The sequence below is a fragment of the Xiphophorus maculatus genome, chromosome 9 (assembly GCF_002775205.1).
Source record: "Xiphophorus maculatus strain JP 163 A chromosome 9, X_maculatus-5.0-male, whole genome shotgun sequence".
NCBI classification, from domain to species: domain Eukaryota; kingdom Metazoa; phylum Chordata; class Actinopteri; order Cyprinodontiformes; family Poeciliidae; genus Xiphophorus; species Xiphophorus maculatus.
In genome coordinates, this window is record NC_036451.1 from 19,352,560 (window position 1) to 19,378,175 (window position 25,616).

The 25,616-nt window shown below is 39.3% G+C and overlaps 1 protein-coding gene across 11 annotated transcripts in view; it reads left to right on the forward strand.

Moving 5' to 3' along the window:
* The window catches only part of celf5 (CUGBP Elav-like family member 5), a 247,541-nt gene that overhangs the window by 179,919 nt on the left and 42,006 nt on the right, over positions 1–25,616 (forward strand). For 7 of the 11 annotated variants that reach the window (XM_023339700.1, XM_023339703.1, XM_023339701.1 and 4 more), the window contains exons 4-5: positions 14,138–14,266; positions 22,840–22,919. In XM_023339700.1, the coding sequence (XP_023195468.1) occupies positions 14,138–14,266; positions 22,840–22,919 (209 nt within the window). The remainder of the gene's footprint in view (positions 1–14,137; positions 14,267–22,839; positions 22,920–25,616) is intronic. The other 4 variants (XM_023339702.1, XM_023339708.1, XM_023339707.1 and 1 more) reach the window with 1 other exon arrangement.

Sequence of the window (25,616 nt, forward strand, 5' to 3'; positions counted from 1 at the left end):
GATCAGTAAAGGTCAGTGGGAATTAAAACGCTTACTGTTAGATTTGTCAGAAAGGGAGATTGTGAGGTAGGAGGAGATATAGAGCTGGAGGAAAAGGCCATCTGCCTGATAGTTAGTCTAAGCTCATGAAAGAACAAAGTCACTCTTTTTTACAGCTTAATGCCAGCCTGGAACTTGACAGGTTCAATTCTGCAGAGCCTCATACCTTAAATATTTAACATTATAGCGTGCAGTGTGACGTTAAGCATGCAAAAGAGAAGATGTACTGCTTTATAAGCCAAAGGTTCCTTTAGCGTTCTAAACTAATCTCCCAAATGTATGTATTCCATCACAATGAATGATTTCCTTTATCAATATATAGACCTGTGCAGTTTACGCATTATGTAAAACGATGGCAATAAATTCAGCAAAATTCCCTATAAATTAACAGAATGTTAATTTATTAACATCTTAATAATATGGAGGCATGAAGAACACAAATTGAATGACATTAACATTCCATGGATAAATGAGACCTTATTTCTTGTTGAAATATAGTTGCATATATACAAACTTAAGGAGTGTTTGATGCGTTGGTAACGTGGAAGGGGAAAGGACACATTGGCAGGGCAGGAATGATTAACGCAACCTAAGCAAGTCCTATAAAATACATATACATATGTGATAAAGCTTTTGCCTCTCTCCTAATTTCTTATGTTTGTCAAACTTCACTGTTTCCGAACATCAAACCCGTGTTGGAGCAGTCAGTGTTGCAGGCCCTTCTCTTCATGTTAACCAGTTTCACTGGGATTGATATGAGGAGAATACCTTTTTCTGTCCCACCATCGCAAATGTTAACACATACTTTGGTCAGATGAGACAGATTTTCAGCATTTTAGCCACACACACTTCAGGTTGATATGGTGCAAATCAAGCATTTTTGACAAAAAAAAAAATATGTATATATTTTTTTAAGGATTTTTCTCCTCTAGTGACATTTGCCTAAACTAAGCTTTTTTTGTCTGAGTTATTTCAAATTAAGATGAATTTGTAAGTTAGGTAAGTAGTTGAAGTGGATACTGTAATTGTTAAGGAAAATAAACACTCAAAAAATTTGTTCTTAATTATGACTCTAAGTGAATCCTCCAGTTGTCAGTCATATTTATTTTCCCGAGCATTGAAAACTTTACAATGTATTCATTAGTTTATGTACTTGAAACTTGGTGCATCTAATTTGTACTCAAGCAAAGAACTTTGTGAAAAATAAGACACAAAATATAATTATTCAGACAGTTTGGGATTAAAAGGACCCTAGAACAGGGACTACTGTTTGTCTTTGAACAATGTGGTTAATCTGGATTATGGCAAACTTTCAGTACAATCACATCTTCAGAAACGATGCTGATTGACCTTGTAGCCTAATTAAAGTGCACTATCACCAATAGAGAGCAGATTAGAAAGCTTGGCTGTCAGAGTGACTGACAGGGTTAGGCTCTCCCCCTGCAGTCACATCAACACTACAAAGGCACTGCATACCTAAATCACATGGCGGTGAGAGTGGAGAAGCTCTAAGTTTAGCACCTCGCATCTTGCCTCCTATCTAAAGTCAGCTGCACCTAATAATAATATAGAAATGGATAAATCTACAAGTACACGACTGACGTGCTTTGGGGCTTATGTATTTATTTTTGCATTTGCAGCATCGCTTCATACATTATTCCTCCCCCTCTCCATCTCAAAACTGTTATCACTGCAGTTTTCTTTTCTTTTTTTTTCTTTTTTTTTAACTAAAGAATTGCTTTGCACTGCTCCGGAGTTTATGCAAACCCAAGCTCCCGGCTGATGTCATATACATACCGAACAAATCTGAATCCACTTTGAGCGAGGTCTAGTCAGGTGAGCGCAACCGAGTGCAACCTATATTCCCCTGCAGCTCACGCACACTTCTGGTTGGGAAGGAAAGCTGACATGCAGGGTGGCCTGTAAGCCTCTTTTGTCCATGTGCAGCAAAGTCATCGGCCAGCTCAGTTGCTCCGGCAGACAAAGCTTCACAGAGATAGCCAGTATTCTGGTACATCCTCACTCTCTCCTCAAGCTGGAGTTGGACACTGCCCCTTGCTCTATATATGCTAAGCCTCATCCTGTTCATTTCCCTCCCGCTATCATTGCTCACGCTCAGATTTTCTTATATATTTTTAGCTTTTTGTTATACGTGTTGTAATATTTTGCAATTTTGTTAAGATTGACTGCAACTTTGGAACATAAGCATGAGAATAAGGATGTTTATGGCAAAATAGTCTCACTCTTTGAACTTTTTTTTTTATATTTCTCACAAAAACATCAACATGTTTTACTTGAATTTGCACAATAGTCTAGAAGTTGAAAGAGACCAACATGTTTTTTCTCTTTTATAAATAAAATTTCAAAAAGTGTGCTCTGCTTTTGTATTCAGCCCAACTGTCTGTATTTAACAAAAGCTGCAGAATGAAACCTTTTGGAATATGTCTTTACCACCCTGGTAAAAACCAGACCTTTGTACTACACCTTGCTTGGTACAAAAGGTCTGGGCTCTCGGCTGTTGTGAAACAATTGCTTCCTGTAGGCGTGGACTCTGTGGAGGTTTTAAATTTTAACCAATCACTAATGTTTGCCTGTGATGTATGTAATGCACCAGTTCAACACTAAGAAGCTTACTGCAAACTCCCTGCACTGTAAACAACCATCCTCCACTGTGAAGAGAGAAGTGCATGGCCGAACAGGGTGGCTGTTGATGTTAATTCAATATTTAGAAGTGTGGCCAACTTGGACTGAATGGCTTTGTTTACTTCCTCCACTACAATTGCTAAAACTACAGGTAGACTGCATTTCTAAGACGGTGCAGAAAATCGTCATTTACAACTTCTCCTTCTGCTTGGTTATTGGCCTGATCAAAAAATCAACCGAAGACAATAAAAATCAAGGGGAGAAAGCCCAGTCTGTGCCGGAAGCAAAAAATTTTTCGAGCGGATTTGCACAAAAAGGCAATGGCCAGGTTATGTCTCTAATAGCTAAGTACGTATAGAGACTGAATTATTTACTCATCTTTCTATACAAAACAGCTCAAACTCAGATTGGATGAAGAGTATCTGTTAGAATCAATTGTTTAGTTTTACAGATTCTCAGTTAAATTTAGATCTAGACTTTGACAGGGCCCTTCTAGAGTATAATTTGATTTAAACCATTCCACTGTAGCAAAGCCTATATGTTTAGGTGTTTGACTTGCAGGAATGTAAAATCTCCACCCTAGTCTTGAGTCTTTTGCAGCCTTTTTCAAGTTCCACTTTGAAGAAGTTAATGTGCATTTTCTTTCACATTTGCTGAGTTCCCTTCAGTTAGCCTCTTGTGGGGAACTAACTAACAGGACCTCTAAAGGTTTTCTTTTCACCACTCTATAAAAGCCAGATGTTCAGTGTGCCGCTAATAGCTGTGCTGTCAACAGATCTACGTCCATCACATAAAATCCCAGTAGTGTAGATGGGAGTTTGCTCTTGTAACATGACAAAACCTGAAAAAGTTCAAGTGCTATTAACATTTTTGCAAGGCACTCTATGAAAAGAAGGTAATTACCTGAGAACAATCAAAAGACTAATGAATTACCATGAAGGTAAGCTATTAGCCATGAGCGTATTCTTGCAAAGAAAGATAGATGGAGATGCTGATACAGAGTAAGTGAAAAATGTAGAGTAACTGAGAAAGTTACAGGAAACTACAAGCAAGGCAATGGAAAGCAAGAAAATATGAGAGAAAAAAAAACTGTGGAGAAGATGGGAGGTTGAGGTTGGTTGGAGGGGCTGGCCAAGGGGGTGTGTCCAACGTTACACTCATGAATCAGTGTCAATGGAGTGCGAAGAAAATAATTAAGAAACAGGCTAGTGCTTTGTTAAATACTGCCAAAGGTAAAAAGCTTGTTTTACTGTACGCAAAGAGACTGGAAAGGAAGGAAGAATAGGGAAAAAAATGGGAAAGAGGGAAATGCGTGGGGAGGAAAAATCCATCACATAATGGATGCCAAACTGCCCTTCACGTGATATTATGAAGGGAGGCAATATAAATAGCACTGTCATACTGTAAATGTTTATGTACAGTAGCTACGTGTGCATGTTGCGCAGCAGCTTCGGGATTTATGAGCACAGCCGTAATGCACTGAAGTCAACACAAAGCTCTGAGTAATATTTCACATTTGTTATCATATCGAGAGTGAATTTGCTGAGCCGTATATGGTGCGCATAATATATTTTAGGTAATTTTTCCTTTGGCTTTCCTCCTTTCGGCTGCACCGCTCCGAGGAGGGGGTGTGAGATGCCAGTGTGGGTGCGATGACTTCAGGAGAAACCAAGAGGGTGCACAGCAACACCTACACTTTTACACACTCCAAAGGTTTTACAGCTAATAGAAGGCAGGGCCACGTCACAGGGCTGTAATTGTATGTTCAAGGCTTCCAGCGGGGGCCAACGTGGCGCTGAAATCTCCCCCAGGCCAACAGCGGAGAACGGGGAGGCCATTAGATCGCACTGATGCATAAAATCTTTGGCCTTCTCCGGAGACAGGCTGTGTGACACCGTCAGGAGGTCGTCCTTGTGCCTTATGTGCATCTTTTTGTTTGTTTGTTTATACGCATGTACAAATATGTGCGAGTGCACAGGGACTTGCGGGTAAATCTTTTAGGTGTCATTTGTAATATCCATCATTGTGTCTGAAGGAGGCACAGAGGGAATTCATGATCACTGGACTCTCTGAGATGGAATCAACTTAGTTGGTGTGCATCCAGGATATGTGTATGGTTGGAATGCAGAAGCTTGCTTCTCCTTTGAGGCTGCTGTTCATTAAAACATTGCAGTTTGGTCCTAAGCTCTTGGAGGCTTCAGTTTTGTCATGCTACAGCCATTAACTTGTATACATTTCATTGGCATCTAAGTGGCAGCCCAACATATAGTATCACTTAATTATGAAGTTGAAGAAAAAGGATGCATGATTTTAAAAAGTTACATAAATAAAAATCTGATTTTTATGGATGCCTTTACATTTATCCCTTTTGACTCTAATACCCTTAAATAAAGCCCACTGTCACCAATTCTCTTCAGAAGTCACATAGTTATTGGAAAGAGCTCATCTGTGTGTATTTCAGTCACAGTTTAAATACAGATGTTCTTTAAAAGCTTTGGAGGGTCTGTCAGAAAACATTAGTGAACAAACAGCTTCATCAAGAACAAGGAACACAACAGACAGGACAGAAACAAAGACGTGGAAATATGTACAAAGCAGGGTTAGGTTATAAAACAACATGCCAAGCTTAAAACATTTCAGATAACATCATCCAAAAATGAAAGGTATATGGTGCACCTGGAAACCACCAAGACAAGGCTGTCCACATAACTGACAGTCAGGGCAAGAGAGCATTAATAAAAGAAACAGCCTAGTGGCCCATGGTAATACTGGTGCTACAGCAAAGATCCACTGCTCAGGTCAGATAATTTGTTAACAAAACAAGTTTTAGTTGTGCACTCCACAGACCTGATATTTTTGGGAGCCTGGCTTATTCAAAGAAAGCCATAAGAAGTCATGTTTAAAGTTTGCCAAAGGCATGCAGAGGACTCTGTGAACATCTAGTATAAGGTGAGCTGGTCAGAGGAGACCTTCTTCTTTTTGAGTACTTGCAAAACATGTCTTGCAGAAAACACTCGATGTCAACTTAAGCTCACCATGAGGAAACATCATAATGTGAGGATTTTTGTTGTTGAGCTGAAATAGGAAAACTAGTTAGAGTTGATTGGATGATTAAGATGAATGTGGGGCAGTCTTGGAAGTAAACCTGCTAACCTTCCACATGGACAATAAGCCCCCATACACAGCCATTAGGATGGCTTAGTCAATGTCCAGAACTAAATCCAAGTAAGATCTGAATATTACTGTTTACAGACAATCACATTCCAATCTTACTCAACTATTTTGCAATAAATTGACAGAAGGTTTAGTCTCTAGTTGTGCAAAGCTGGAGCAGACATGCCTCATGGTGTGCTGAATAAAAAGGTACACCACATTTTATTAGATTTTAATTTGCAAAGAATACATTTTCATCCCACTTCAAAATATTGCCTCACGTTTTGTTTCGTCTGTCACTTAAAATTATCATAAAAGTTTGTGGTGACAAAAAAATGAAGTGGTGTAGATCCTTTTGCAATGCACTGTAACTTCTGCCGCATTACTCTCAAGGCTGTGCATCTGCTGCTGCGTGGCATTTTTGCCAGAGACTTGTGAAGGGTTACAGCTGAGCTAGCAAGGGGCAGCCTTGACACTGAAATGATGAAACTATGACATGAAATCAAGCCAGCGTCACTGTAGGTGCTGCGTGAGTTAGAGGAGCAGGTCCGCTGTTCAAGAGCATCTGTCAAAGTTGAAATATAGACTGAGGACATGGATAGAAATCAAGGTTCTTGATGTTGTGGTTTAACCTTCAGAGGCATGTGTTTAACATTCATGTATATTTACACATAGGTTTTTACAGAAGTTGTGGAATTGCACATCACGGAGTATTATGTTTGATGGAATTTTGTTCAGAACTTCAGCATTGTTTTTTTTCTTCTTCTTCTTCTTCCTCTTCTTTTCCTCATTCTGCATGGCTGTATCTAAGCAACATCTCTGAGGCTGCGAAGAAAACAGCACTAATAAGCTACCTCATTAAAGCGGGCGCATGGTAGGCCTCACGGTTTGTGCTGTCAACTCAGTGGGTTAGGATGCAAACTTCAAAAGACAGCTGAGTGTACAATGCACCCACACAGGAGTGCTAATTTGGTTTAGAAATTGGTAAACAAACTATTTACCCACTTTTCTTACTCAGCTGTACGCCAGTGGAACCTTAAATCCGGGTAATTTCAGACAGCGTGATGACAACAAAAACGTGGCCGTCTTCTCTCTGGGGCTAATGCGGTTCATGGAAAGGACCTCATCATTCAAGAGATAATTTGGCTGGGGTTGATTTTTTTTTTTTTTTTTTCACCCTACGGCTGTGCCAAACCTCAGAATCCCTCCATTGTTGGTCCCTGAAACTCCTGTCACTGAAGGAAAGAGCATTCCGAGTGCGTCCATGTGCTCCTCTGAGTCATTCGCGGACACACACATTAAACGCACTGTCTCATTAATGCAAACACAACCCTAGTTAGATCACTATATGCAATAAATTGGATTAAATTCCACTGGCTAAGCACTGTGATCTCGTAGGGTTAATTAATTTCAGTCTATTCTGTCCATGTTTTTTCTGCTTGAACACATGCTGACACTGTTATTGTGTGGCGTCCTGCTCATTGAAGAAGTATAATAGGCTTACGATGGAGGGAAAGGAAGCTGAAACATTTCCCACTATGAGCTGATTTGGATTCTTTCTGTCTTGATTCAAGGAAGTACGCTACACTAGTCAGGTTTAATACGGATGCCTCCCCCCTCCCGCCACCTCTTTCTGGCTCTTATCTTTTCTCCCCTGAAATGACAAAAACTCGGATGGCTTCTCAGGGCCCCTTGTTTCTGCCTGGATGCTATCTCATTTGGTTTTAATATATTTATCTATTCATTATTGTTCCCTTTTATTAGCCAGCTAATATTGTTCGTAATTTGTCCTTATCTGCGAGGATGACAGTCAAATTTGCACTCCACCTCGCCAGACAGACGGATAAATGACCCCTTCCCCTGCTCCTCTCCTCCCTTCATTCATCTGCTCTTCTCCTAACTCCAATGAAACATGACTGACGGCACGCTGTATAAGTGGTTGTCATAGCAACCTCCCCATCCTTCTGACAAGTACGTTTTCTCCATAGCACACGCTTTCCCTGTTCTGTCACAATATCACTCTCTCTCTCTCCTTCTGTCTCTCCCCCGCTCCATCCTCGTTCTCTTACTGTTGCAACAATTGTGAAAAAGACAGACAGAGAAGAGAAATTTGAAAACCAGTGAGTGCCGAAAGTAGTTGATATGCTCTCCTTCATCCCCCCTCCATTGCCTCTCCTTCTCAGTGCTCTGCCCTTTCCTCATCCTCCCCACCGCTGGCAGTGATTCACCAGCTCTGGTGGCACAGCTCTTTCATACATCCTGGCTTATCAAGGAGTGCAGGACTATATGCCCGGCAACTTAGAGTTTGGGCTCATTGCTCTGACTCTCCCTTCCATTCATTCTGCTCTGTCTCTCCTCCCCTCTCTTACTCATTCTCTTCTTTTCTCTCTTTGTTCCCCTGGTTCAAAAAACTGCCACTCGGCCTCATTGTTACTCAGTAAGTCCCAGCTGACTGTCCGAAATCCTTAATGGTCTCTGGCATAATCAGGGAACCCAGGGTAATACGCGTGGTGCAGATGTTGTACAGACACTCAAACGAGGAGGAAATCCTTCAAGATTTCAGGTTATATCCACTGTTGTACAAAGGTATTAGACTCGTCATGGATGTGCTGTTACTACACATGCACTGTTTACATTTTTTATTTTATTTTTTTAGATTTTTCTTTGGCACTAGTGGCCTTTATTTAACAGTAATCTGACAGGAAGGGGGCAGGGGGAAGGGGGGAACCGAGGACGAGACTCAAACTTGAGTCAGCCGCTTCGAGGTCTGTAGCCTTTGTGTACGGGACGCTCACACCAGTTATAAATTTGAGGCAGGCTCAATATTTTTAAAGCTTTGGCTTGGTGATACCAACATATAATAAGAACACTGTATAAAACATGATTCTTCCCTTCCTGCCATAAATAATACACTGCCTGGCCAAAAAAAAAGTCGCCACCAAAAAATGGTCGCACTCTAATATTTTGTTGGACCGCCTTTAGCTTTGATTACAGCCCGCATTCGCTGTGGCATTGTTTCAATAAGCTTCTGCAGTGTCACAAGATTTATTTCCATCCAGTGTTGCATTAATCTTTCACCAAGATCTTGTATTGATGATGGGAGAGTCTGACCACTGCGCAAAGCCTTCTCCAGCACATCCCAAAGATTCTCAATGGGGTTAAGGTCTGGACTCTGTGGTGGCCAATCCATGTGTGAAAAAGATGTCTCATGCTCCCTGAACCACTCTTTCACAATGTGAGCCCGATGAATCCTGGCATTGTCATCTTGGAATATGCCCGTTCCATTTGGGAAGACAAAATCCATTGATGGAATAAGTATATCGATGGAATAAGTCATTCAGTATATTCAGGTAGTCAGCTGACCTCATTCTTTGGGCCACAATGTTGCTGAACCTAGACCTGACCAACTGCAGCAACCCCAGATCATAGCACTGCCCCCACAGGCTTGTACAGTAGGCACTAGGCATGATGGGTGCATCACTTCACCTGCCTCTCTTCTTACCCTGATGCGCCCATCACTCTGGAACAGGGTAAATCTGGACTCATCAGACCACATGACCCTCTTCCATTCCTCCAGAGTCCAATCTTTATGCTCCCTAGCAAACTGAAGCCTTTTTTTCTGGTTAGCCTTACTGATTAGAGGTTTTCTTACGGCTACACAGCTGTTCAATCCCAACCCCTTGAGTTCCCTTTGCATTGTGCGTGTGGAAATGCTTTTGCGTTCACAATTAAACATACTCCTGAGTTCTGCTGTTGTTTTTCTTCGATTTGATTTGACCAAACGTTTAAGTAATCGCCGATCACGATCATTCAGGATTTTTTTCCGACCACATTTCTTCCTGGAAGACAATGGTTCCCCACCATCCTTCCAGTTTTTAATGATGCGTTGGACAGTTCTTAACCCAATTCTAGTAGTTTCTGCAATCTCCTTAGATGTTTTCTCTGCTTGATGCAGGCCAATGATTTGACCCTTCTTAAACAGACTAACGTCTTTTCCACGACCACAGGATGTCTCTTTTGCCATGGTTGTTTAAGAAATGAGGAGTTACTCATTGCATCAGCTGGGGTTAAATAACTTGTTGCCAGCTGAAAGATAATCGCCTATGCAGTATTTATCCAATAGGAGGCTTGTACCTATTTGCTTAGTTAAATCCAGGTGGCGACTTTTTTTTTGGCCAGGCAGTGTATGTTGCTGTGATACAGTTTGGTTTCCAATATTTTAAAATAAATTAGCATCAGCTCCTTAATTAACACGATAGCTCTTCTTTTGGTTTGAAAGATATTAAGCATCTACTTTATTTATTTATAAGTGCATCTCAGTTAGTCACGAGGTTGTGTTTTCAAAAGAGACCCGAGTACAATTTTTAACATATAATAAGCAGCATGGATATGTTTCTCTATATTTTGAAATTTATTTTTCCCAACAAGCACCTGTGGTGTAAATTAAACATAATGGTAGCATGAGTGTGTCAGTGGGGATGCAGTAGAGTGTCTCTGTTGATGTGAGAATACACTCCGCCACGGTGAGCTGTAAAGGCATCTTAATGTCAGCATGTTTCACAGTTTTCTCAGTGAACATGCAGATGCTTATTGGACTCCTGAATTGTTTAATTGATCATAATTCATCTTAAATATTTCAAAGTTGTCTTATGGTAATTTAGGATAAAATTCATGTCGACTTGTGTGAACAGTGAAAGGTAACAAAAATATGTTTTGATAACACGCAGAAAGTGAAGTAGCAGCCGTTTACCTTTAATTTTGTACATTTTAGAAAATGCCTTATTCGGACAAAGTGCTTTGCACGTTCACTAAGAACAAGTTATAAAACTGAATCTAGTACCAGTACTCATCAGCATTGCTCTTGTGGATTTTGAAGATGCTCTAAGAAAAAGTCAATACTGTGAGTCATCAGATAGTTAACAGACAGGCATGAACTCGTGTTGGGTCATGATGAAAGAGCTGTTATCGCTAACCCTTTCTTTTAAGCCATCAAAGTCTTTGTTATAACTTTTTTCTTCAACATCCTTTTGCCCTTTTTCTCCCTTTCTTGTCATAAGTATGTGGACTTTACATACTTATGTATAAATGCCACTTTATTGTAGGCATTTTACCCTCTGCTTGTGTTTGTTAGCACACAAGTTGTTCTGCGGCGTTGTTGATAAATGAGTTAATGTTTGTCTAACGCCGATGAACGAAAAAAAGAGACATAAATTTCCAATGAAGCCGTTTAGCTGAGAGCAGCTAGAGCAGAATCCTAGGCTGGAGCAGATCTCCAAAATCATCTGTTGTTGCGAGTTGCTCAGCGGTTTTTAAAGCCTGAGTTATGAGCCGGAACATGCTTGCCACAATTTCCTTAGTCGCAGATTTGTTTGCTAAATAATGTAAGAACAATATCTGTATAATGTTACCGGTTTCCCACACTGCAGTGGCCTCTTGAATATGTTTCAGATTCTTATCTTTCTCAGAAATGAGACAGAAGGACAGTGGGCTGATCAGGATTTTAGTGTCTCAGGCTTTTTGTGAAGCTATATTACACAGGTAGGTGATATATAGTGGCCACTGGTCATTTTATACTACGAGTCCTATAAATATTATTCCATTTAGCTGGAGGTGTCGTTCCAGTTAGCAATCCTTAAGCTGCAGGATGGATGCAGCGTCGTATTTTAAACCATGCCACATGGAAGCTGTTAACACTGTGATTCTCAGAGAGAAGCTCCTATAAAACTGGTAAAGGTCATGCATTAACTCATAACTTCTCACACCCACTTGAAAAGGAATGTCAACCAAAGTGAGAACCGATAAACTCCAAAGGTCCCATGCCTCACAGAACTATTATACCCCTTTCAACTTTTTCTGTCTTGTTTTCACAACGGTTTTGATTTAAATTAGATCATTAATTGAAAATATTTGACCTATATGTAAAAGATTAAATATTATTGGGATTTTGTTTGCTTGACCAAGATTTTCACCCGCATAATACTTACTCTGCACAAACATGACTTCGTGTGACTTTCATTCAACAATAACTTTCATTCTGCCATTCTTCCATAATGGCCATGTATATGCAGTTCATGTCTAAGAGTTTTCCTGTCCACATATTCTCTGACCTGTGCTATGAATCTCAGATGCTCCTCAATAGTTACAATGAGCCTCTAAGCAGTTTCTTTTACTAATGCTCTTCTTGCTCGTCCAGTCAGTTTAGGTGGACTGCAATGTCCTGATAGGTTAGCAGTTGAGCCAAATTTACTTTATTTTCAGATGATGGGTTGAAAGCTTTTGACCTAATCCTGCTTTAAACGTTTCTGCAGCTTTTCCGCTGACCCATTTGCTTTGTTCTTTGGTCTTCATCTTGCTGTTTTATTGCTAATATATTCTCTAACAAACCTCTGAGGCCTTCATAGAACAGCCGGATTTATGGAGAGATTAAATTACACATAGATGGACTTCTAAAGCAAGTTTTTTTTTGTTTTTTTTTTACTAGATTTTTGATTAGGGGCATCAGATTGCAGACATATTAGTTAAAAAAAAAGAAAACTATAATTTTCCTTTTACGTCACAATTATTTTCCTGTTTGTGTTGGTCTAGCAACATAAGGTCAATAAAATACAGAGATGTTTATCGTATTTCAAAGTGATGTTGCTGTTAAAGTTCAATGGTGATCAAAAAAATAATTCTAAAAGTCACTATGACAGTGTTTACATAGATTACTCTCTGTCTGATTTGAACTAGATCTGTGTCTGAGATGTAGTCTGGTTTTATTTCAGGAAAAATCTGTATAGTTTTGACCCACCTATTTACTTGCACACCCCGACTCCCCCGCACACACACACGCACACACGCCAACATCCTTGACTCATCTTCCTGATTCAACCTCGGAATTTATATTCTCCCTCCAGCAAAAGGATGGACCATCTTGGCCTTTCATTTTCCAGTTCAGGCGTTTCTTTTTTTGCAGATAAATGCTCTCCAATCCACCCTGACAGATGTCACATTGCATCACTTCCATTTTTTATACATAGCCTCTGATCCTGCCACTTGCAATAAGGAGCCAGCACCAGGGACGCCCCTCCCTAGACAATCCTCTGACATGGGTGATTATTTTAAAGGTGCATCACTGATGGTGCCGAGTCGCAAAAGCCTTGCTGGAGCCCATGCCTGCTGTGAGATTTGACGTACCGCCTTGTGGGTTGAGTCAAGGAATGACAACAGCACAGGTGTGTAGAAATTACTAGTGAACCTGGTCAATATGACTGGTAGCAATTTATGCAACTCTCCTCCTCTTCACAGCAGTAGCTGTTGGTTCAGTCCGTCGCTTTCTCCGCTGTGACTTTATGGGTCAGAGTTGGAGAAACAGTCTGTATAAAGAAAAAGATTTTAGTGCTTCTTGCTGCCGGCAGAAACACAACGGCATAGCATTAATCATACAGTGCCAGAGCACATCAGTAAACACAGGGTGTCGGGTCAAGGTAAAGATCAGATCCCACAGCATTTAACAGGACTCAATAGCATAAAGGCAATCTATTGAAAAGTCAGCGTTATTCATGGCTTGTCTCCCAGGCCTCGGCGCTCGCTGAAGAGACACACCATTGTTCACTGAAGAGTGCGCTGAAATATTTCTCTGGCTACACAAAAAAACTCTGGATCAGCAGCAATTAGTAGGGTAAGAAAGAGATAAAGAGAGGAAGAGAGGGAGGGCAGCAGTTGAAAAAGGAATGAGGGGCAAAAATGTGGAATCAGCGAGAGGAAAAAGGGAAAGCCATGAAAGAGAGAGGGAAGAGATGGATGAATAAGTGGGGGGGAGGAGAGGTGATGAGTTGAAGAAGGAAAGAAAAGTTGTAGGTTCCAACCAGTGAAATTTGGTGTGTAGGAGGATGAAGCCACCTGGAGCCCCTCTTGCTTTTACATGACCAAAGACTCCCTCATTGTCTTTGGTCTGTGTCTCATACATGTATGTGTGGGTGAGTATGTGAGTAACGTCTTCATTATTTCATCGTTTCCCTTTATTTCTTCCTTACACTATGACCACACACTTGCCCTCACATCATGGAATCAGACCCCGTTTTATTGGATATAGATCAGTCCTGGGAAAGAAATAAACTGTGTGACTTGAGCCCAAGCTTCAGTAAATAAATAAAATGGCTACTCTGCAGAACCTTTGAATGTATGTAATATATTTGTTTGTCCCTGTGGTAAAATTGTTTTCACTGTAATGACAGTGTTTCCCGTTATCAGCCTGCTCTCTAATTGGTTTCATAATTGAGGTCGGGTATAATGTAACCTTTTGTCCCTTTCTTTGTTTCAGAAGACAGGAAGTTGTTTGTCGGGATGCTGAATAAACAGCAGACTGAGGAGGATGTTTATCGTCTCTTTGAGCCCTATGGAGTCATCGAGGAGTGCACGGTCCTAAGAGGTCCTGACGGAAACAGCAAAGGTAGGAGACGGGGATTTGGCTGTCAGATTTATTTAGGTCAATGACTGACAATCAAATATGTGTGTGTGTGTGTGTGTGTGCGGGCGGGGGTGCGCGCGTGTGTGCGGGCGTGGACATCATGTAAATTACAGATGGCATATGGATCAGATATAGGTCATGCAGCCTGAGTGCTTGACTTGAGATTGTTGATCTGTTTGATGTGTGAGAAATCGATCAGCTGTGGGGAAAGAAAATACTTCTGGTTGACTTTAACTCTTAGAAGCTTTACCAGGCATTTAGTTAAAAGCATAAGTCCAGAAAAAGCCTGGACAATGAGTCCACTGTGGGAATGGTGTGTTCAAACACAATTGTTTGAGTTTGGGACAAAAAGTTCAATTTTGTCAAATAACCTTCTTTCATATACAGTGATGTGGAAAAGTGTTTGCCCCTTCCTGATTTCCTGTTTTTCTTTTTTTTTCATATTTGAACACCTGAAGTGTTTCAAAGCATCAAACTAATTTAAAAGTCCTGCTACATAACCCAAGTTCATCTTGAGGTCCATCTGCATACCTTTGCAGATGGACTGACACTTTCCTTTAGGATTTCTGGGTAGACTCCATATTTATGGTTCCATTTACCACAGAAAGTTATCCAGCTCCTGAAAACAGCCCCAAACCATCACATCTATTACCACAATTTTCTGTTGGTATGATGTTCCATTCTTCATCTTGTGGTATTTATTGGCAATTGGCAAACAACTTAATGCATTGCCACAACCACATGGTAAGGAGTGTGGATTCTAATATCTATACAAATAATACCGTGTGTCCTTCCTTTGTTAAGTAGGTCCTACTTAAGTGAAGTCTTGATTTAAAACAGGTGTGCCATTAATCAGTGAACTCAGGTATAATTTATCAGGTGATAAATCACTTTTTGAGAACAGGCCAGACTGTTTTTTTCTCCCTTATAAATAAACATCTTCATTTAAAACTTATCTTTGACAAATATTTGAATTGGTCTGATGTTCTGAAATATTTAAGTGTAACAAACAAGCAAAATTTAGGATAAATGCTTTTTCACTCCACTGTATTTGTATTGTATATCATTTGTGGCAAACTGCTTTCAAAAACAGCATTTTTTTTCCTTGCCTTTCATCCTTAAAGGGACGGATTTGTAGAAAGCACAAGTAATCCATCAACAGATTGTCCCACTTTTGTCTCTTCACCACTCCAGAATTACCACCACCAACCTCTGAACTGCTTCTCTGATTATTTCTCTCATTGTTCAGCCTTTCAGTTTTCTGTTTCACTTTACAATAATATCTTATTTTGTATTAGTCTGTCACATAAATGTATTGAACTTTGTGGTTGCATAGTGACAAAACACAGAAAGGTTGAAGAGGATTAATGCCTTTGCGGCGTCATGTTTATTGAATATGATGTCAGCTACACCTTTCAGAAAAGTTGGTGGATTTCCCACAAAAAATCTGGATTCATTTACTTTTAAATAACTACTCAAATCTGTTCTCTGATCCACAAAAAATAGATATCAAAGATTTCAAACATACATAGAATGTTGCTTCATATTGATCATCTAAATTAATCCAGATTCTCAGTAAAAAAAAAAAAGTCAAAGAAAGAAAAGAGAATGTGCCATTAAATTCGAAAAAGTGAGAGTTGCACAGGCAATGTATCTTAACACAACGCAGCAGTCTCCCAGAGGCTTGAACCATCCACTGATGACAGCCAGTATGGTGCTTCTCCAAGTTTGCCTCCGGATGCAAAATCTATGATCTTATTTTATTTATTTATTTTAATCCAATAATTTTGGTTTGAGGGATGTAGCTTAATGAACCATTTACCAACAGCAGTCCTTCTGAACTTCCATCCATTCATCCTTTGTCTAAACTTGCAAACCCTTGCAAGATCATAGGGGCGATCATCACAGGGCAACACAGAGACACGCAGAACAAACATACATGCTGTCACTCACACTCACTTCTAAGGTTGATTTAAACCATTTATTCTATAGAATAGTCAGACTTTTTTTTTTTTGTACCCCCGGTCTTTTTGTGGGCTCTAGTGTCCCTTATTTTTGTAAAGTAGGCAGACAGGAAAGGGGGACGATATGCAGCAAATGCCGCTGGGTCCGGGAGTCGAACCCGCGACGGCTGCGTCGAGGACTCAAGGCCTCCAAACATGGGACGCGCTATCCCCTACGCCACCACTGCACGCCCCGAATAGTCAGACTTTTATTCTAATGCTGTTGTAGAGCCTAGTCCTGTTGAAAATATTTGACTGGATCTATTGGCTTCACCTTGGTGTCTATAGATTGTTAAATCCTGAAGTTCTTTGCAACAGCACACTGAAAAGAAATACAAGTTTCACCTCTTGCGTGACAAAAATGAGCCTCTAAGGCAAATTTTTAATATGGGACATATTTAAATGTCCTATATTAAAAATGGAACATTTAGATTGAAGCAGTTATGTTGATAAATGTGTATTGTCCTTAAGTAAATAGAATAAAATGAAAAAATTGCTGAAGAAATCAGCTATATTATTTGGAAGTTGTGGAATTATATGTTTTTTATGGTTTGAAGTCAAACTGGTTAGGCTCTGATGAGGTTTAGCCTAACCAGGCTTGTTACCATGGTAACAAAAATATCCAAGGGAAGTTGATCTGTAATATTTAAGATATCACATTTTGAAGTTATTTTTGTCTTTCTCAAATATAATTTTTACAATTGTTTTATTATTATTATTTTTATTATTAGAATTACAGTAAATACTAAAAGTCAAACAATCTGTTTTTTTTTAAGTTGTACAACTGCAAGAGTGGACATTTTATGATTAATTCAATCGTAAAATTTCAGTTTCTTCAATTAAAATATTTTGGTTTATTGTTAAGCACAAAAATATACTCTTAAGGAAATATGTTTATTAACATCAACTCATCTGTGATGCCTCTTGTATCATAATTAGTAGTCCTCATCTCTGATGAACTTCCATGGTAACAAGTGGTAGTATCTAGAATTTGATTTTAAGAGACACAATAACATCTAACGTAGGGAACTCGGGTTTTTAAGAAAGACCACCATCCCTCTTTAGGTACAGCTACACCAGCAATCCATGTATGGAGGGGTAAAAGGCTAATTATAGCAGTACATGACCCCTTTGTAGCAAAGACCTTGTACAGGTCATCAGGAACTCAAAGCTTTTTCCTATCCACATCTCAGTAGGAGGGAGGCAGGCAGCAGTTTAGCAGCTGAATGGACATCTTGATCGGCTGGTGTCCACAGTGGTGTGCCTATTAACAGGAGAAGAATAGCAAGGTGACTGGGTCAAGCAGGACGGACGATAAGAAGAATAAGGCACAAAAGATGAAATACTAAAAAACAGACAATTCACATGACATGAAATTGGGTGAGAGTGTGGTGGATCAGTGACTGACTCTGCTTCACTGGAACAAGAAGAATCACTTCTCATGTTTTCATGTTTCTCTGTAATGATGTACACTGTTAGACCTTTTATTGTAATTTTACAGTAACTTACTGGCAACACTGTTGCCAGCAAGTTACTGTAATTACCATTCTACAGTACTCTTACTGGCAACACTGTTGCCAGTAAGTTACTGTAATTACCATTCTACAGTACCCTTACTGGCAACAGTGTTGCCAGTAAGTTACTGTAATTACCATTCTACAGTACCTTTACTGTTATGATATTTCACAGTTAATTTTTACTGTGAGTGTGCTTTACAGTTATAACTGCATTACTGTAAATGTAGTTTCTAGTATAATACAGTAATTGTATTTTATAGTAAAGCTGGTCTACTGTAAACTTGTTTCACAACATAATGTCAGAGTTTTACTGTAAATTAAAGTTTACATTTCTTTAAGATAAGAATACTTTACCATAAACCAAAAAATTTCATAAAAGAAATTTTAGTCCAAGTACTGTGAATAACAGGTATTTATTTTCAGCAGATTTGTAGAAATAAAATCCATTTACATATTCGCAATGTCATAAAAAACAATGTCACAATACAATATAATGTGCTGTAAAACAACAAAACCATAGAACACATTTCCTACATCAGAAGAACTTTTATTCCATTTGTCAAACAAAATCAGTGGGATCCATCTTGTGGAAGCTGAACTGTAAAGAATAAGACAGACAATGTGGGAGGTCATGAGATGGTCAGGAAGTTATCTACATTTTCAAATCGACAGGAAGTTGACAAATTTAGCTGAAGTGACAATGTTCACATGCATAAAATCTTTGTCATAAAGCAGCATTAAGTTGATAATTTGTTTAAAAAAAATCAATTGGACTGAAGTGATAATAGAAGCTGCATAAAGAATGAGCAGGACTGGCTTCACTTCAGGTTTTTGGATTGTTTATGGCAAAAGGAGTCAGTCAGTCTTCAGTAATTCAAAAGATTGCGTACTACAAATGTCCCCAAGGGGACGATGAAGTACAACAATCTTTTTAGTCATTTTGTTGGTGCTGACGGATTACTGCAAAGGTGTGCCTAATAAACTGAAAACTGCATAGTATAAAAATACACCACACTTAAACGACTACACACTTATACATTTCTGTGATTTATTAAGAGATGCAGCGACATCCACTTTTTACCACGGACACAGAAAAGATGCAGGCTACTCTAAAGGGCTATTGTGTAGGAATCACATGCCATTTATAAATAATCATTAAAATCATATTAAAAGGCTAAAGTAAAGTCAGAGCATGCAAGATAGGAGGAAAAGACAACAAAATAATAAACATTTACATTTGGTAAAATACTTACCTAGTTGGAAGTCCTCCATTCAAATTCAGCAAGTTGTTGGAAGAAGGTGGTGATCTGGGAGTTGACACTGACTACTTTCCTCTTGACAAGACTTCCAGTCTTGCGGCTTGTACCGACTTTGGCTGTGCATTTGGTACCAACATCTGGATTGATCCTCACAAGGAATCTTTTAACAGAAATAAAATATATTAATTGTATTTTTTAATGAAGACGTACAATACAGCAATCAGCTATGGTTCTTCATCATCAGTCAAACTGTCATTAAATTTAATTCATAAATGGCTTGGTGTAGAGTACTTGCCGTTGTATCATCTCCAGCGTGGTGGATGCTGACTCCTGATACTCCAGATTGAAGACAGAATATGACCCAAGAAAGACAGCAAGGACGCTGGCAAAGTCATGTAGTTGCTCAGGCTGGAAAAATACCTTCTCCTCCATACTGACCATCCACCGGGTTGCAGACATCGAGCTATTTCCTAAAATAGACAAACCCTTGTCAGGCTAACGCTAGTGAGTAAAAGTACAGACTACCATAACAATTACATACATTGCTACGAAAAAATTATAGTGATAGAAAATATTCCTCATACCATGATGATTACCCTTGGTGTAGTGGGTAAGGTCATTTCCATTTCAACAGACATCTTGGTGGAAGATACCTTTAAAACATAAAAGGAATACTCTCTTAAATATGAATTACTGGTAGTAATTTATATTTAAAGGGCCAGTTCACCCAGATTACAACAGGTTTTTGAGAACCTCATCCCGGAGACTAGACTAGACTTTACCCCTACATCCTGCTACCACTCTGAAACAGCGGATGTGAATGACAGTTTGTGGGGCTAAATGCATTTTTTAAAGCATTACATTCCACAAGTGTTCAGTCTGACTTCTGCTATGGCGGTGACTCCTGTGCATGTGGGACCTGAATGCAGAAAATGTTCTGAAGGAAGCAGGACATTGCTCTATTCCACATGTAAACCGATAATTAGCTGTGTGTTGATGTTTCTTCACATGACTACAAAATTCTGTAAATTCTGAAGTACAAATGCTGCAGAATTTACACCTGTACGTAGTTGCACCTGTTAGTACTGACTTAACTTTAAATTTGCAGGAGCATGGTTTAAACATGTGAACAGTCCTTATATGTAACCAGGGTTGGAAATTAACTTTTTTGTCCACCTGCCACTGTGGCTGAACAAACTCAAAAAATAACAGAAACTACTTTAATTTTTTTCACCTTTGTCCTCATTTACAGACTCTTATACACTATGTTGGAGATGTAATGGTACTTTTGCAAGCTAACCAGCTGTAGCAAGCTCAAAGTTATAGATTAGGTTAGCTGCTCCTCTACATTTCCAGACTATTTTGTGGATTCAAATATGTTTGAAGAGCTGTCTTTTTACCTGTTGTCTTGTCTTTTGAAGAGATGAAGCTATGTTAGCAGTCAGCAGGACAGAACTGCACAGCCACTTGGAGGGAAAAAGCTTGGGAGTTAAAAAAAAAAAGTCATCTGAAGAAAAGAAAAAAAAGGAACAATGTTAGAAATTCATCCTTGCTGACCTACGTAGCTAATCTGCACTTTTAACATTTGCAAGATCATGGTTTAAACAAATGAACAGTCATTAGATGTAAAAAAAAAAGAGAAGGGGGGAGGCTCAATTATCAGTTAAGGTTATATTGTTCCACAAAGGATGTAGCAACAATGCTAACAGACACTCATGCACTGAGCTCATCTCAACCTAAAGCCGCCCGAGGAAGATTAAGCGGCAAAAGTCAAGCTAAAACCTTCAACGGTAAAATTAGCACCTTAGCTAACGTTAATTCCGAACCAGCTCAAAAAATAACACCACCATATTTTCCTATCTTTCACCTCATTTACAGACACGTAACTTATAACGTTGCAATATACCAGTTATATAAAACACCAGAGTTAGTAACGTAAAGGTAACGTTATTTTACCAGGCTAACCAGCACAAACCAGCTCATGCTATAATGCTAAGTTATAGCATGATGCTATAAGCTACGTTAACTCCATCTAAAATGTACATTTCCAGACTAGGCTTTGGCTTCAAACAGTTTTCTAAGAAGTGGTTTTTTACCTGTCTTGAAGAGCTGAAGCAGTGTGAGCCCACAGCACGGAGACAGAGCTGCACTTGGAGAGAAAAAGCTTCGGAGTTTAAAACAAACGTCATCAGAAAACAGTCGGAAGCGAAGCCACGCTTGATGACGTAGCTAGATAAACTGCATGTTAATGTTAGCTAGGATGTGAAAAAAACAAAAGTACATGCTCTCTTTCTGCCTTAAAAATATGTTAACCACTAAAGGAGTAAAAATACAGAAACAGGGAACCACGATGAAGCAGCTATGGTGACGGTTGGAAATCAAATATAATTCTTACTGTATATTATAAGTACAGAACCACTACTGTAATGTGTAAACAGTAAATTACTGCAACTTCAAAACATACAGTAAGTTACTGTAATACTATGTACTTTACCCATAATGCAATGCAAACTACAATAACTACTTGTAAAGATGTCTTATGGTATGGTGACCAAACGTACGTATTTCCAGGGACATGTCCGTATTTCACGTCCTGTCCCGGGCGTCCCGGGTTTTTTTTAGAAAGTGAGGAAATGTCCTGTTTTTTAAATTACCTTCATTGGACCATTATATTTACAGGCACTAGGGCACTGCGCACGGCGCTGCGTGTGACGAAATCCCTGAGCCGCGTCAGTGCGGGCAGCCCTGTTCTTAATCAGAAGATAGATAGCGTGGCTGTCAGTACGCCAACAACATACGAAAGCGCAAATGTATGTTTACCGACGATTTACAAAAGAGTTTCCCCGCTTTCAGACCCCCCCCCCCCCTCCCCTCGCTACAACGTGTCCTGGTTTTCCCAACTGAAAATATGGTCACCCTATTTATGGTAGTTTTACTGGGCATTTTGTGGTATTTAACTGTAATAAATACAGCAAAGGCTAACAGTGTATGATGACCGTTGGGAATCAAATATAATTCTTACTGTATATTATAAGTACAGTACCACTACTGTAATGTGTAAACAGTAAATTACTGCAAATTCAAAACATACAGTAAGTTACTGTAATACTATGTACTATACCCATAATGCAATGCAAATTACAGTAACTACTTGTAAAGATGTCTTATGGTAGTTTTACTGGGCATTTTGTGGTATTTAGCTGTAGAAAATACAGCAAAGGATAACAGTGTAGGGGGCTGTTTGGTGATTTGAGTTTTGTAATGCTTCTTTTTGGTTCAAAGGCAGGGAAGGATTACAAATGCTCATCAGCAAAGTCCAGCTGTGGAGTTGTTGTTTTTTTTTTCCTCACAACGACCATCATACGTTTTAAAGACATTATAGCAAAGAGCATTGTTTCTGTGATTTCTTAGCTTTCAAGTCTTTTTCACATCTTCGAATATTGATCAAAACGTGTTCTGTAATGGTTTTTCTATTTGATTTCATTCTCTTTAACTGCAATTTAATATGAACAAAGAGGCATGTGGTGCTAAATAGCAAGCTTTTCTGCTTCATCAGTGGTATCTTTGGCCTGCAGCTTCTGCTTGTCTGCCTGCCTAATGCCCAGAATAGGGGGAAGCTTGCGGTGCAATGAGAGCCTCATAATGCCCAGTGATTTCTGAAGTGTCAGATTTAATTCTACATCTTTTATTAATGTTATCCTAAATATCCACATATGTAAATATGGTTATGGGTGTGTCTGTGTGTGTGTTTGATATGCATCCGCTCTTTCTTCCAGGTTGCGCCTTCGTCAAGTTTTCTACACACACTGAGGCTCAGTCTGCAATCGGCGCCCTGCACGGCAGCCAGACCATGCCTGTGAGTACAGCTCGAACAGAGACGCACTGTTCTTTTCAGACATACTCACACAAAACACAAAATTGCTTATAATAGCTACAATGCATCTCAGAAGTTTACATACGCTTAGACTTGGCAAGAATGTTTTAATTTTAGTTTATGTTTATTTATTTTAACCACTCTAGATTGTTGATCCAACATTCGTGATATTGGAAAACAAGAATCTGTTTTCCAATATGCACAAAGTTGCATAAGTTTGATGCACAAAGTTAAACTTACTGTGAATGTTCTCTGATCTGCACTATCAAAATTATGACGGTGCATAATTTGAACACTGTCATGCTTGAGAGCTGCAGTGTTCTTTAGTTTGAAACTCTCACCATGTGCATGTTTGGTATCATTGGAAATTTTGAGTTTCAACCATCTATTTGTTGACTTAAAGTAAAGTTGAGGAATGTGGAGGGATTTCTTTATTTTCATTGTTCTGTCCTTTCAGGTGCAAAACACAACAAAACATTGTGCCACTAGTTCTTTGTATGAAAATCTAATTTTGACTGCTCCAAAACTACTTATTGCCACAGTGGGCAAATGTGTTAATCTTAGCTTTGTTTGACAATAGAACTTATCTCTATAATCCGTTTTGTCTTGTCTGAGGGGGGGGGGGGGACGCTTCAAATTTCATTCAAGCTGGAAAGTGTCCATTTTAGAGCAAGGGCCATTATCCCTTCATTGTAATCAGACACATTTTTCCAAATATAAACAATAAATGGATATCCCAGTCACAAATCTTCCTCCAAAAATGACTTTATATGATGTAGTTAGTGAGTATCTGACCCAGAGAGTTAGCCTTTCCTCTGTGCTCTCGCGACTGTAACTTTGTTGTGCGTGAATACGGTATGCTGCTGCCACTGAATAGAAATCCAGTGTGAGATTACATTTTCTCCAGTGTTCTCTTGCCTTTCTTGTATCTGCCACATGAATCATCCAATGGCACAGGTGCTCATACTCTGAGCAACCAATCTCCACAATAACAATGTTACAGGATTTTGCTAACATTTTAACGTGCTGGGAGTAGTAAGTGTCAATGAACCTACATTGTTTTAATTGCAAACCTCAAGATAGTGATGCTGTTTCTGCCAGCTCTTCCCGTACAGAATGTCAGTCACACTGAAGTTACTCGTCATTGTGTAAAACACAATTAAGCCTCTCCTTGAAGTCTTAATGGAAGTTGAACTATTGTCAAGGGGCAGACATGTTTCCAAGTGTTTGCATCTTAAAAGATGCCTGTTGGATCAGTACATAAATCATTATTCAGAGGTTCCACTTTATTAGTGCTGATGTATGAATATATTTGAGCCTAATTGTACAATTTGAAGATTAGAGAAAATCCACAATAAATTTCAACCTGTTCACCCAATTCTTGTTTTTTAAAAAAAAAAAAAATTCAGCTGTTAGTCACATTTTTATTCCAGCTAGTATCCCTCCTTTCACTAGTATCAAATACATTAATAAAAGTTTAATATTTCTATGACATTCATGCTCACTTTGAGTGTATGTAAACTTCTTGATTCATCTCAAGCCATGCAATTTGAACACATAAAGTTATACGCATACCATCTGCGAACACTGATGCATGCAAAAGTCCTTTGCTCTGTCTTTTTAATTACCAAGGTACTTAAAAAAAACCCTAAACCTATATCCAGATAAAACTGTTAAGAGTCATGATTGAATTTTGGGTGAGTCATCAATCAGCAGCTCTGCTTGCATAATCTGTGAATAGAAATCCAGTGTGAGATTACATTTGCTCGTTGTGTAAGCACACTGTGTCCTCTAAATTCTCTCTGCATTTGATTTACTGTGAGCACACAAACGCAAAAAAAAAAAAACAAAAAAACTCTCTAGCTCTCATTTTCATGTGGCTCGTGTTTAGTCATGGTCCCTATATACCTGATGGTGTCAAAATAAAAGCTACTGGCGCTGCACCCAGAACATGAAAGGAGTTACTCCCCGTGACATTTAGAAGGAGGACGGGGGAGTCACATCTTGTATTATACAGTAGGCTGAAGTACAGTATGCTCTTTTTTTGTCCCGGTCTTACTTTCCTTAGCTTCTCAGAGATCCTGAACTCTTTCGACCCTGTGTCACAGGTGTTGTGTTTCACTGTGTGATTTCATTATTAATGGTTGTAGCGTGTTGGGAACAGAGAAAGTGGAGTGGGGGCTTCCTAGAAGCCAGCTGTGCCATCTTGGCGCAACTTTTGAGTCAATCTAAGTGCAAATGACTGCTAGTCATAAAGAATGCCTTTGAATGTCCATTTTCCATAGATACCCTCCTTCTGTGTTGAGTTTTCAGCCTATCTGTGCTAGCGCTCTGCCCTCGCTCGTCTCTCTTTGGCAGCCTCTTGGGATATTAAGGAATAGACTTGTTTACTCCACCTTTCACCACATTGGCTTCTGAATTATTCATCTAACTATAAGCAGGGTGCTGAAGGAAAGGGAGGGGAGGAAAAATCAGGAGGGCGAGAGAAATGGAGGCAGAGGGAGAATGAGTGAATGGACAGGATTTATACCTCCTGCTCCTGGTAAATTGATTATAGAAATCTGATCAGCATCTCATATCCTGTGGATGGGGGAGGAGAGGGCATAGTTGCCTGCCTCTCTGAGATTAGTAGACCAACGGTGGACTATTATGCCTCAGCAGGACAGCGCTATTCACAGC